The sequence below is a fragment of the Anabrus simplex genome, chromosome 1 (genome assembly GCF_040414725.1).
Source record: "Anabrus simplex isolate iqAnaSimp1 chromosome 1, ASM4041472v1, whole genome shotgun sequence".
Taxonomy (NCBI): Eukaryota; Metazoa; Arthropoda; class Insecta; order Orthoptera; family Tettigoniidae; genus Anabrus; species Anabrus simplex.
Genome location: NC_090265.1, coordinates 1,739,771,672 through 1,739,786,827, shown reverse-complemented (window position 1 = coordinate 1,739,786,827; position 15,156 = coordinate 1,739,771,672). Strand labels below are relative to the sequence as shown.

The 15,156-nt window shown below is 37.5% G+C and overlaps 1 protein-coding gene across 1 annotated transcript in view; it reads right to left on the bottom strand.

The window, feature by feature from the left end:
* The window catches only part of unc-104 (kinesin family member unc-104), an 871,528-nt gene that overhangs the window by 367,815 nt on the left and 488,557 nt on the right, over window positions 1-15,156 (bottom strand). Inside the window, exons 6-7 of the mRNA XM_067138474.2 lie at window positions 5,663-5,841; window positions 2,514-2,769 (exon numbers count right to left, since the gene is read on the bottom strand). Of these exons, the coding sequence (XP_066994575.1) occupies window positions 2,514-2,769; window positions 5,663-5,841 (435 nt within the window). The remainder of the gene's footprint in view (window positions 1-2,513; window positions 2,770-5,662; window positions 5,842-15,156) is intronic.

Below are 15,156 nucleotides of genomic sequence, written 5' to 3'. Positions count from 1 at the left end.
CCTAGGAATTCATATACAAGAATAGCCTATAGTTTTTCTTTGATATATAGATGTGATATCCCTCTATAAGTCATCCTAATCAATTATCATGCCAACTTTCAAAAACTTTCTGTGGTAGCAAAATATTACAAAATTAATCATTATTCATTAGTTAATAATTTAGCTTTAATTTTTCCACACCTGGATATATGAATTTCCTTATTCTTATTATTCACTTACATATACGAAGGCTTCTTTATTTGAGGCAACTGCTCGTACTAATTATAACCAACACAAAAGAAATATCTATAGTCCCTCAATGTAGCCCCCCTCCCCTGCATCATGCAGAACCCGCTGCTGGTGATGTAGAAGCTGCAGTAGCCTGCAGCAGCTCCTGAACCCCAGATGGTTGTGAATGAAGTGATCTCCTGTCTGCAGAACTTCGGGAAAATTTTGGAAGAGGATGGCACGAAGCGGTACTTTCATCTTCGGTATCAAATTAAAATCATACGGACTTAAGTTTGGGAAGTATGAGGAATGACAGAGTACTCCCCAGCCCCATTGAGCATATAAATCAGTTACTGGCTGCTTAATATGTGCTCAGGCATTGTCCTGCAAAATGATGAGAGGTGTAGGCAGAAAAGTGCCACCACTTCCTGCGCTATGCTGCTCACAGATAATGTTCCAAAAAATGAACAGTAATACAGTACTGTGCTATCATGGTCTCTTCAGGATACAGCATGCATTAATATAATGCCATCACAGTTGTGCATCAGAATCAACATCTTTGCATCACTGAGGTTCCGACGCACTTTTGAGTAGCATGGGGACTCATTTAAAGATAAAAATTTCATAATGTTCCGTATTGAAATGTATCACAATTAAATTGAAATAATAAATAAGGTAGTTCAACCTATTCAATACAAATAAATATGAAATGTAGTGTTACATTCCTACTTAATTATAAGTGGAATCGGTACCGGTTTCGACCTCAATCCAGGTCATCAGCGGAATCCCCGTTGTTTTACATTGCCTTTTCAACTGTTTTTTTGTGGGGACTTGATCTTTTATTTTCTTTCTATCTTACCTCTGCATTGTTTTTTGCTTTTTATTCGGCTGATGATGACCCGGATTGGGGTCGAAACCGGTACCGATTCCACTTATAATTAAATAGGAATGTAACACTACATTTCATATTTATTTGTATTGAATAGGTTGACCTACCTTATTTATTATTTCAATTTAATGGGGACTCATAACGACACCATACATTCAACTGGCATTTCATTTTGGGCTCGTCTGATTGGGCCCATATCTCGTCCACTGCTATGATGCAGCATAGGAAAATTTTCCCTATGCACCCATAGCATTCCAAGTGGGTTTCTGCAGCACTGTATCTTTGTCATTTCTTCAATTCCATCAAATGATGCAGATCCATTGCAATGCAGTTTTTCTCATGGCAAGATGGTTTTTCAGAATATGAAATACAGTCTTGGGTGCGATGTCAGTCTCTGGTGTAACTCACAAACCGTCTGGGTTGTACCTGTTTCCAGCAACCCGTCTACAAGCTGCATTTCCTCGCCACTGACAGTGGGACAACCCAGTTGATGCATTCTGGCCACACACCTATCCATCATTAAAGGCTTTGACCCATCGTGTCACACTTCTGTAAGGCAACACCGAATCCCTACACATGTCATGAAGACCTCCATGACACTTGTGCTGTACAGGCACAGGCACATTCAATTTCAATTCATCTGCACTGTTCCTGTTATAACATCTTGGATACTAACCATTTAACTGGTATCTCACAGACGACTATTCTTTGCAGTACAGTGCATGTGCAGAGTGATGGACGGACGAATCCATGTACTGTGAGGCAAGTTGGGTACCACTCTGATGTGTATATGCAAGAGAAACACTTATTCCGTTTCCTGATGAACATACTATAGTATTTTCACTAAAAATAGGATAAGCCTTTGTATATATATATTTTTTGCAAGTTGCTTTACGTCGCACCGACACGGATAGGTCTAATGGAGACGATGGGACAAGAAAGGGCTAGCAGTGAGAAGGAATTATCCATTGCCTTAATTAAGGAACAGCCCCAGCATTTGCTTGGTGTGAAAATGGGAAACCACGGAAAACCATCTTCAGGGCTGCCGACAGTGGGATTCGAACCCACTATCTCCCGAATACTGGATACTGGCCGCACTTAAGCGACTGCAGCTATCGAGCTCGGTCTTTGTATATTAACAAAAGAATTTTTATACATCTGCATTTTCAAACCTTTTAATAGTATTTGGCCCCAGTTGCATCCATGTTTGATGATTCAAACTAATTAGCTATACCTATCCATGAAAATAAAAAGTGTAAGTCTACTTTTTCTATTGGTGTTCTCCACTTTAAGAATAGTAGTGTAATTTATTTTAAAATACATTTCTCAGACACATTCTCACAATGACATCCTGACAGAAGAAGGATACCTTTTCTAAAAAGTAGCAAATTTCATCAGAGTTAAAATTGTTACTCACCACTTCTGCAAGGGCAGAGATGACTTTGCCCAGAGTGGTGAGACTCTTGTTGATATTGGCTCCCTCTTTGAGACGAGTGCCCTTAGCCCCTGTTGAATCGGCTCGTTCTGAGCCAGCCAAATCAACCAGCGATATCTTGCTTACTTTCTCGGTGGTCAGCTGAGTTGTTTGGTCAACGCGTTGCTGTGTGAAAAAGATGGTGAACACTGCATGTGATCGACTTGAAGTTTCATTCATATTTGTGGCTGCTACAGTTCTAGAAAGAATAGATCAGAACAACAAAGTTACCTTACTGTTTGTAATAAATTACTACTTCATATATTCTCAATAAAAACTGATATGCCTCTTAGTATTATGAGGCGTGTTTTTTAAGTAAGGGCCGCTTGAATATAACTACACAACGAAAGACGATTTTCAAACACTGCATTTATTTGCAGATTCTACATACTTTACTCTATTTTTTAACATAGCCGCCAAGTTTGTTTAAACACTTATTATATCTTACAACTAAGTTTAGAATACCCTCTTCATAGAAACTTGCCGCCTGCTCAGATAACCAAGAGTTCACGGGCCCTTTTCTCGATCTTGCGCTGGGACAGAGTCAGTCTGGCCTTCACCTTTACAGGCGAATCTGTGCGTCTCCATTCCAGGTTCTGTTGCTTTGATTCAGGTGTGATATGTGAAACTCATGTTTCATCTCCCATTATGATCTGATTCACCATGCCGCCACCTTCTTCGGCATAACGAGTAAAAAAAGTCATCGAACACTGATATCTGTCGGTGAATGTCTGCAGCAGACAGGTTCTCTGCCGACAAAAACTGCATCACTGACCGAACCTCGCACGGGGTGGGCGAGTCGATAATCTTGAACATTTGAGCAAGCACAGAACAGAACCGTACAGGTTAGCAACAGAGCTGCAACTGAGCACCATTGTTACCGAGGCATGCCGGCACAAGACGCATGTGCTCGTAGTGATGCACGAGCACGTGAACTACTAGTGTCTGAAACAAAACGGTCCTTAATTAAAAAACACGCCTCGTGTAAGAGAACAAACGCTAACAAAAATATGTTTACTATCTATAGAGCTCCAATAAAATGAGTTTTCTTTTTAACAAAATTATGGTTCCTGATTATCATCTCTATAAAACTTTGTGGAGAGTAAGCTACCTAATAGTAATGACAGGTTTAATATTCCACTAACTACTAATCATCTACGAATGCTCTCAAGAGGCACAGATATTGCTATGTCCTTTATCACTATGTAAATGGAAAAACTGTTCTATTTATGTTAAGTACAAAATATGAAAGTGATGCAACCTACATATTAACTAATTGATGTTACCTACCACCTAATTCACAAGCTATCATATTGTTATAAAATTTTGGGGATGTTAGATCGTGTAATACTTACTATACTTATAGTGTGCTGACGCATTTCAAACCTGCAACCAGGATCGCCTTCAGAGCAATGAAGATTTTATTGGTAACCACATTCACGATAGACCCTGTTAGAAATGTACAGTAGTTCATTCCAGAGCCTCCAGAGTCAAGGAGAATGATGTTGACGAGTGTACTATGGAGGATAGCCATAATCTACTCAGTATACATTTGAGGGTTAAGGAACATCGCAGGCACTTACATCTTTGCCCACCAGAGAAGTCTGTTGTGGCAGAACATGCCATACATACCATCAAATCATTTTTGACAAAACTTCTGCCATTTGTAAAGAGATACATTTTATACATAGAATCATTCATGAGGCTATAGAAACTGCTTAACACCCGAATAATTTTAACAAAGGTGACGGCTATATACTGAGTAGATCATAGCTACCTTCCATAATTAACTCGTCAATATCTTTCTCCTTGAGTCTGGAGGCCCTGGAATGAACTACATTTCTAACAGGGTCTCTCTATCTTGAATTTTGTTACTATGGAGTGACAGTTGCCAATAAAATCTTTGTTACTACTCTGAAGACAATCTTGGTTGTGGGTTCAAAACATGTCAGCATATTATAAGTATTAAACAACCTAGTATCCCCAAATGAAGTTTTATTATGTGATTTAGTGGTCATGAAAGTCTACGTCTTAAGATTATCATATTGTTTCTTGGTGTAATAAATTGCGTCCCTGATCAACATTTTCACTACAAAGTCTAAGCCTAAACTTTTAAAAGTTATATGCAAAATATTATGATTTTGGTTTACTAAAAATTATTTACAATACATACCTTCCAACACACAAACAGTATCTCCCAATTTATCTATTTCACTATCAGAACCATCTGTATCACCTGCATTACATATTTTGATTAGCCTTTCTTGTGCCATCTTTAGTACTGCATTATATACTTTTGCTTCTCTGCACTTCATCCTTCACTAATGAAAAATGTAACAAAAACTGCTACCAAGTGCCATCTAGCAACAGAATTTGTTACTACATAACCCCATGAACATATAGCTACCGTATAACGAAGTTTGTAAAACTCTCAGGGAGGGATTTTAAATTAATTTTTATGCTCAAGCCCATAGAAATTACGCGCTTGATAAATTTCAAAAGAACAGAAACCCATAGAGTCTACAGGCATGGTTTCCAGAGTTAAATGCCACTGATCTGAACAGGAAGAAACTTGCCAAAAGGTACCATTCAGCATTAGAAAGAGATAAGACACAGATAATCCAGCTAAAACTACTAGTCTACTCTGGATAAGAAATGCATATAATATGCATTACAGTTTGAAAGTCTAGAGCACACATAATCATCAGAGTTATGGTGATAGTTACGCTCAGTATTTTTTTATTCTTTCAATATTTTAAAAATACATAGAGATTTGATTAGTAAATATACTCAGAAACATCTCTTAGGATGACAAAATAATGCCATCCTGCTTCTTATCAGTTTGACAGGTCTACCATACATGTCAAACTGAATCATCTCTTGATTATAACTGAAATTAACATATACAGGTATAACAATTTTTGATAATTGATTAACAAATGTTGCATTTCATTTTTCTTTTCCCTTACAAAGCCTAGAATTTTATGATAAGAACTGCTTGTTGCTGTTTATGCATAAAAGATGCTACAACTGATACAAATAAATTATATGAGCTTTGAGATGAAAGACAAAACCAGAGAAAAGTAACTTACCTTGCTTTGTTTCCTTCATCGATAAGGTCATGGATGTCTTGATACGATGTAACAGCTAATTTTGACAAGTCTTCAACATAGGGTCCAAGCAGTGGGTGTTCTCGTACACGTAAGTTACCCTTGTTCTTTGGATTGAGCAGATCACGAACACGTTCACAGTATATTTCCATATAACTCACCTGAATTATAACAACAGAAAAGTTATTGAAAAATATGACATGATCCAATTTCTGTACAATTGTTATAAAAATAATTATTACAGTATACTGTTAAAATGAGTAATTTGAAAGCATTTGATAGGGCGGATCATGGGAGACTACTGGTAAAAATGAGTGCAATTGGACTAGACAAAAGAGTGACTGAATGGGTTGCTATATTTCTAGAAAATAGATCTCGGAGAATTAGCGTAGGCAAAGCTTTATCTGACCCTGTAATAATTAAGACGGAAATTCCTCAAGGCAGTATTATTCGACCTTTATGTTTTCTTATATATATAAATGATATGAGTAAAGAAGTGAAATCAGAGACAAGGCTTTTTGCAAATGACGTTATCCTGTACAGAGTAATAAATAAGTTACAAGATAGTGAACAACTGCAAAATGACCTTCATAATGTTGTGAGATGGACAGTAGGCAATGGTGGTTGTTGTTTGAGTCATCAGTCCATAGACTGGTTTGATGCAGCTCTCCATGCCACCCTATCCTGTGCTAACCTTTTCATTTCTACGTAACTATTGCATCCTACATCTGCTTGTCATATTCATACCTTGGTCTACCCCGACCGTTCTTACCACCTACACTTCCTTCAAAAACCAACTGAACAAGTCCTGGGTGTCTTAAGATGTGTCCTATCATTCTATCTCTTCTCGTCAAATTTAGCCAAATGGATCTCCTCCCACCAATTCTATTCACTATCTCTTCATTCGTGATTCGATCTATCCATCTCACCTTCAGCATTCTTCTGTAACACCACATTTCAAAAGCTTCTATTCTCTTTTTTTCTGAGCTAGTTATCGTCCATGTTTCACTTCCATACAATGCCACGCTCCACACGAAAGTCTTCAAAAAACATCTTTCTAATTCCGATATCAATGTTTGAAGTGAGCAAATTTCTTTTAAGAAAGCTCTTCCTGGCTTGTGCTAGTCTCCATTTTATGTCCTCCTTACTTCTGCCATCGTTAGTTATTTTACTACCCAAGTAACAATATTCATCTACTTCCTTTAAGACTTCATTTCCTAATCTAATATTTCTTACATCACCTGCCTTCGTTCGACTGCACTCCATTACTTTTGTTTTGGACTTATTTACTTTCATCTTGTACTCCTTACCCAAGACTTCATCCATACCATTCAGCAACTTCTCGAGATCTTCTGCACTCTCAGATAAAATAACAATATCATCGGCAAATCTCAAGGTTTTGATTTCCTCTCCTTGGACTGTAATTCCCTTTCCAAACTTCTCTTTGATTTCCTTTACTGCCTGTTCTATGTAAACACTGTAAAGGAGAGGGGACAAACTGCAGCCTTGCCTCACTCCTTTCTGGATTGCTGCTTCTTTTTCAAAGCCCTCGATTCTTATCACTGCACACTGATTTTTATACAGATTGTAGATAATTCTTCGTTCTCGGTATCTGATCCCTATCTTAAGAATCATAAATAGCTTGGTCAATCAACATTATCAAATGCCTTTTCTAGATCTACGAATGCCATATACGTGGGCTTGTCCTTCTTGATTCGATCCTCTAAGATCAGACGTAAAGTCAGGATTGCTTCACGTGATCCTACATTTCTTCTGAAGCCAAATTGATCTTCTCCCAACTCAGCTTCAACTTGTTTTTCCATTCTTCTGTAAATAATACGTGTTAAAATTTTGCAGGCATGAGATACTAAACTAATGGCGCGGTAGTTTTCACACCTGTCAGCACCGGCTTTCTTGGGAATAGGTATAACAACATTCTGCCAAAAATCAGATGGGACTTCTCCTGTCTCATACATCTTGCACACTAAATGAAATAACCTTGCCATACTGGTTTCTCCTAAGGCAGTCAGTAATTCAGCAGGAATGTCATCAATTCCACGTGCCTTGTTCCTATTTAGGTCACTCACAGCTCTGTCAAACTCTGACCTCAAAATTGGATCTCCCATTTCATCAGCATCAACAGCCTCTTCATGTTCCAGAACCAAATTATCTACATCTTTAACTTGATACAACTGTTGGATATGCTCCTGCCATCTTTCTGCTTTGTCTTCTTTCCCTAGAAGTGGCTTTCCATCTGAGCTCTTAATATTCATACACCTAGATTTCCTTTCTCCAAAGGTTTCCTTGATTTTTCTGTATGCAGCATCTACCTTTCCCAGGACCATACAGCCTTCAACATCCTTGCACTTCTCCTTCAGCCATTCTTCCTTAGCTACCTTGCACTTTCTATCCACTTCATTCTTTAATCGCCTGTATTCTTTTCTGCCCTCTTCATTTCTATCATTCTTGTATCTTCGTCGTTCATCAATCAGGTCTAGTATATCCTGAGTTATCCACTGATTCTTAGTTGATCTTTTCTTCCTTCCTAACATTTCTTCAGCAGCCCTACTGACTTCATTTTTCATGACTCTCCACTCTTCCTCTATAGTGTTTCCTTCAGCCTTTTCATTTAGTCCTTTTGCAACATGTTCCTTGAAACAATCCCTCACACTCTTTTCTTTCAACTTGTCTAGATCCCATCTTTTTCCTTTCTTCAATTTCTTCAACTTCAGATGGCATTTCATGACCAACAAGTTGTGGTCAGAGTCCACGTCTGCTCCTGGGAAAGTTTTGCAGTCCAACACCTGGTTTCTGAATCTCTGCCTAATCATAATGAAGTCTATTTGATACCTTCCAGTGTCTCCAGGTCTCGTCCACGTATACAGCCGTCGTTTGTGGTGTTTGAACCAAGTATTGGCAAGGACTAAATTATGATCAGTGCAGAATTCAACCAGCCGACTTCCTCTTTCGTTCCTTTGTCCCAATCCAAATTCTCCTACTGTACTACCTTCTCTTCCTTGGCCTACCACTGCATTCCAGTCTCCCATCACAATTAGATTCTCGTCACCTTTTACATATTGTATTAAATCTTCTATCTCCTCATATATTCTTTCGATTTCTTCATCATCATCTGCTGAACTAGTAGGCATATAGACCTGCACTATTGTTGTGGGCATTGGTTTTGTGTCTACCTTGACAACAATAATTCTTTCACTATGCTGGTCGTAGTAGCTTACCCGCTGCCCTATTTTCTTGTCGCCTGACCAAAAATCTTGTTCTTCCTGCCAACGTACTTCACTTATGGTAGGTTAGAGAATCTGAAAAGGGAGATGGATAGGCTAAAGTTAGATGTAAAAGACTTTTACTTATAGGAGTAAAAGACTTGATTCATTTACTCTAACTTTGGCACTGTTATTTTAATCACAACTAAACTGCCAATTATACATTGTATATCATAACTGCACTTCAGCAAAATGTTTTTATCTAATTAGTGTTAGGCTATAATTAAGTACGATTAATTATAAGTACATCAAGGTTATAACTTTGGGACATTGTAATGGGTGAGGATGCTTGGTAGACAAGCAAAACATGTCCCAATTGAAGTATTATATCAAGGATAAAATCCTAACAATAGAAACATTTATGTATTGAATAGGTGGAAAACAAATAAATTTTTGGTTTATTTTATAAGTGGTGAGCCTCCATGGCTCAGACAGCAGCGCATCGGCCTCTCACCGCTGGATACCATGGTTCAAATCCCGGTTACTCCATGTGAGATTTGTGCTGGACAAAGCGGAGGCGGGACAGGTTTTTCACCGGGTACTCCAGTTTTCCCTGTCATCTTTCATTCCAGCAACACTCTCCATTCTCATATCATAGCATCAATCATTCATTAATAAATCACTTTGGGAGTGGCGACCCCATCGTACTAACAGTCTATATCTGCTACATTCATTACATTCCTGACCCGGTCAATGACTGGAAAACAGGTCGTTGGTTTTCATTTATAAGTGGTATGTACCGAGCTGTCAGCGGAGAGATGGCGTGGAATGACATTAGTTGACGAATAAGTTTGAATGGTGTCTTTAAAAGTAGGAAAGATCACAATATGAAGATAAAGTTGGAATTCAAGAGGACAAATTGGGGCAAATATTTGTTTATAAGCAGGGTAATTAGGGATTGGAATCACCAAGGGAGATGTTCAATAAATATCCAATTTCTTTCAAATCATTTAAGAAAAAGCTAGGAAAACAACAGATAGGGAATCTGCAACCTGGGCGACTGCCCTAAATGCAGATCAGGATGGATTGATTGATTGAGTGATTGATTGATTGATTGATTGATTGATTGATTGATTGATTGATTGATTGATTGATTGATTGATTGATTGATTGATTGATTGATTGATTCTCAAAAATCTATGTTTCACTGTGTTGTCTCAGGTGTAGAGGTTTGAATCCAAGTGACTTAAGTGAAAAGTCAGATATTGATCAAAGACAAGATTCAGACTAATAAATGTCTTACATTTTCATGTATGAAATTTAAAGAAACCTTTACTGAATTCATAAATGCACTCAAGTGTCCCAGAATCTCAACAATTATGTTTAAATCAATAGAAACTACATTAAATCATATATAGAAAGGCAGGAACAATGAGAGAAACATATAACAGGAAAAAAAAAATGACACATCAATGTGGGAGGGGTGAGAAATAGAAAGTAAACACAAAGGCACAAGAACAATCTCCGTATCTTCATATACTGCCATCTTCACACAAACAGGCTCTTTCCCCACTGACTCCAGTTCAACATTGATTTCTTCTCAGTCCCTGACAAGCTAGTTTCTGCTTCTCAGCTTTACCAAAAAAGCAGGTATCCATTCATTCATTCATTCATTCATTCATTCATTCATTCATTCATTCATTCATTCATTCATTCATTCATTCATTCATTCTTCTTCCACTGATTTTCCCCACTCCCTGGTGGGGTTGTAGATGTGAAGCATATTGCAGATATGGACTTGCCCCATTTTACAGGCCCTTTCTGGAATCAATCCTATGTGGAGCGTGTGTTTATTATTGCATGTTACTGTGGTGGTTGGTAGCGTGGTGTGTTGTATGTATAATATATAAAGAGAAGTGTAGCTAGACAAATAAAATCTTCCAGTCCCAAAGTCCAAGGAATTAACCAGATGAGATTAAAATCATCAACCTGGTCAGGAATCAAATGCAGGACCCTTTGAACTGAAGGCTGTGACACTGTCCATTTTATAAAAGAGCATCAACATTCAAAGGGCCAAATTCATGATGTGGGAAGTGTAAGAAAAAAAAGTAATTTGAATAAAAATAGGATAACACTACAGTAAGTTCATCTAAATACTGTAACAAGGTTCTCTGAGCTCCTTTACATTTTCCAATTACCACCTCAAATTCCACACGTCCTCTTCTCATCCCTGCACAGGTTTCTGTGAACCCTTTTCTCACAATAACCCCAAATTATCTCTGGGACAACACAGCACACCAAAATGTAGTTGCCAATCATTCAATAATAATAATAATAATAATAATAATAATAATAATAATAATAATAATAATAATAATAATAATAATAATAATAATAAATAGGAACTGACCTCTTCTATGTAACTAGTTATAACCAGCGTGACTAGACATCCCAATTTTTTCCAACTATCCCGGTACCCAAGAAGGTTTTTCAGGACGTCTAAATTCCCGGTATTTGAGAACGGCCACTTTAACTTGAAAAATGTTCATGCAAAATTGTAAGTTTTCATTACCAGATAATGCAATTTATTAATGTGCAACTTGAGAGTCAACTGTTAACCAGTAATAACTCTATTGTAAACTTTGAGATTATTAAATTTAATGATCAAAGTTGGCAGCACACAGGAATGTATGTATTAGCACTTTGTAACTACAGTAGAAGATTTTGGAAGTTAGCTGCTTGATTCTTTGCCACCAGATGCCAACTGCTATTTCTGTTTTTCAATACTGGACATTAAAACTCCAAAAATCTCATATTATTGTTGACAATATTTCCAAAATGTTATTAGTTTATGGTGTGCATTCCTGGTACAAAAAATCTTGTCTTGAAGCAGAAATTCTAAATGCTATGTACCATTGTAATATTGTTAAAACTGACATGTTCAGAATTTTCAACTATATCATGAAAAGCCAGAAGCTCATGAAGAAAATCCATAATGACAATGTAATAATTTTGAATGTATTTTTATTTTATTTTTTTGTGGGAGGGAACGCGTGGGGAGAGGGTAAAGAAAATTGTGCTGAAATAAACATGTTGAAAAAGGTGTCCCAGTTTTGTTTTGTTTTTGTTTTTTTCCCAGTTTTAGAACCTGGTCACCCTGGCTATAATATTTCATACTTTTACATCATAGCTGCAAAGAACTGGGATTAATGTAGTTGCTAGTTGCTTTACGTCGCACCGACACAGATAGGTCTTATGGCGACGATGGGACAGGAAAGGGCTAGGAGTGGGAAGGAAGCGGCCGTGGCCTTAATTTAGGTACAGCCCCAGCATTTGCCTGGTGTGAAAATGGGAAACCACGGAAAACCATTTTCAGGGCTGCCGACAGTGGGGTTCGAACCTACTATCTCCCGAATACTGGATACTGGCCGCGCTTAAGCGACTGCAGCTATCGAGCTCGGTTTTTTTATATACTACCAGTATAATTATAATATTCATGAATTTTAAAAAAATCATCTTCTCTAGTATATCATGTCACTGTTCAAATACAAATCTTTTCTTTTGTCGTTTGTATGTTTCCAAGACAAGAATGGTAATCTTATTCTGACTAATCATGACAATTGTGAACGATTAGCTCAATATGTCTCTGTAGTTGTTCACATCTGTTTAATTGCCTATATTTATGGAGAAGATGTATAAGAACTGATTGCCACTCCTTAGGAATAGTTTCTGATTCCTATAAATTAATTTTGGCAACAAGATACTGAGACCACCTTGAGTATGGCCATGGCGGTAAACAGTGATTTAATTTTTTCTCCGAGTGGTGAAATGTTCGGTAATAATATGTGTATGAAGTGTAATGGATCTATTCACGGAAATAATGTTAGTCTTAATAGTCTTAATGCTTCTTATGAGTGCGTATTTAAGAATACTTTTGGTAGCGAAGTGTCTGATCCGGTAGACGATTTCGTTTCCGATAACCTCACTTTGGACTCCTCGCATTTGAGGATTAGAATAAGAGATCTGGAACTTGAACTCTCATACAAAGATGAAATAATTAAAATGTTATCAACGGATCTAGAAAATGCTCTGCTGGAACTGAAGAACTTTAAGCAAAATAATGTTGAAATGCCAAGACAATACGAAAATAATTTTAAAGATTTTAAAGAGATTTTAAAGAGTCGAAGAATGTTAGGCCTAACCGGAAACATGTTGCATTTAAAGATTCTGAAAATAATAATTTAGTGACACAAAACAGTTTCCAAGTATTAGAATCTAATGATCATGATGCAAACATAGAACATGACTCAGCTGTAGTGTCGAAAAGACAAAAAAAATCCCGTCGGTAACCGGTACATAAATAAGCCCATACAGTAATAGTGGGTGACTCGATGATAAGAAATGTTGGGCCCGAAGTTGAAGAGGGAATTGCGTACTGCTATCCAGGCATGCGAGTGGGTCAACTTACAGAACATGTAAACAGTGACAGTATTAAAGAAAATCCTGAAGCCCTGATAGTTCATATTGGCACAAATGACCTTCATAATTTATCAGCACCTAGTGACATAATGGCCGAAACTGATAGGCTTATTACTGCGATAAAAAAAAGGAGGTTTCCAGCGGCAAAGCTTTGTCTCAGTGGCGTTTTATATCATCATGATGTTGATTATCGCTATATAGATGCTGTAAACTCCACTCTTGATTGGTTATGCCGTAATGGTCCGACTTGTTGGTTGAATGGTCAGCGTACTGGCCTTCGGTTCAGAGGGTCCCGGGTTCGATTCCCGGCCCGGTCGGGGATTTTAACCTTAATTGGTTAATTCCAATGGCACGGGGGCTGGGTGTATGTGTTGTCTTCATCATCATTTCATCCTCATGACGACGCGCAGGTCGCCTACAGGCGTCAAATAGAAAGACCTGCACCTGGCGAGCCGAACCCGTCCTGGGATATCCCGGCACTAAAAGCCATACGATATTTGCATTTCATGCCGTAATGGAGATGTCCTTTTTGTCGATGCTAATAGTTGGCTTAGAGGTAGTGATTTTAGAAAAGATGGGCTGCACCTTAACAGAAAAGGAACCTCTAAGTTTGGTAAACTTCTCAATAGAATATCTAGTAGAATGCTCTTGGGAAACTAGTTAAGAAAATGAGGAGGGATGCTATCCTACTGGCAAAAACTTAAGTGATACAGAAAATGATTTAGAAAGTGTAACTTATATCAGGAATATAATACAAAATGTAGATAGGGAATCATTTCACAGAGGTCAGATACACAATGCTAAGAAAGCACCAAAGATATCAATAAAAAGGTTAGTTGAACACTTTAGAGGATACTATCAAAATGTAAATGGACTTCAAAGCAAACTAACTGAACTTAAAATTTCTTCATGTTTAGCTGACTATGACTTCATGGTATTAACCGAAACAAACTTAAATGATGAAATTAGTGATGTGGAACTTGGACTCGAAACGTATTCAATTTTCAGATGTGATAGGTCTTCTTTAACAAGTATGAAGGCATCCCATGGGCGGGTAATGATCTGTATTAGCAAGAGGTTTAAACCTACTCTGATACCGTGCATTAACACAGTTGAACAGTTGTTAGTGTCCCTGACTTTTAACACCACAAAATTAATCATTGGTGCTGTATACATTCCACCAAAGTCTCCTGTCCAAAAATATTTCGAACATTGCAGTGCTGTTGAAAAAATTATGTCAAATCTCGACAACCATTTATTGCTTATTGTTGGTGACTACAATCTAATTGGATAGTAAATGAAGAAACATCTTCTGGCCTTATGTCAGTAGGCAACCACACTATGCAGTCCCGTTTAGTTATAGACACTTTTTCTTATCTCTGTTTAAATCAGTTTAATGCTATCCCAAATTTTCTGAAACACTTTCTTAATTTGGTTTTCAGTAACTCCAGTTCCACTGTAGTAAAATCTAGTAATGAAAGCATTGTCTCCCTCGATAGACACCACCCAGCATTAGAGATTTCTTTACCTATAAATGAGCTATACAATTCCTTGCCTGCTGATAGTTTTTATTTTGACTTTTTAAAGGGTGACTAATGGACTAAATTATTATCTGTCACAGTTCAGCTGGAAGGTGATGTTTCAAAATGTATCAATTTATAAAGCAGTAGAAACTTTCTATTCAGTACTACATTATGGCATGGAACTTTACATCCCTATACGGAATTTTAAGACTCCCAAATTCCCAAAGTGGTTTAATCATAAATTGAAGTCACT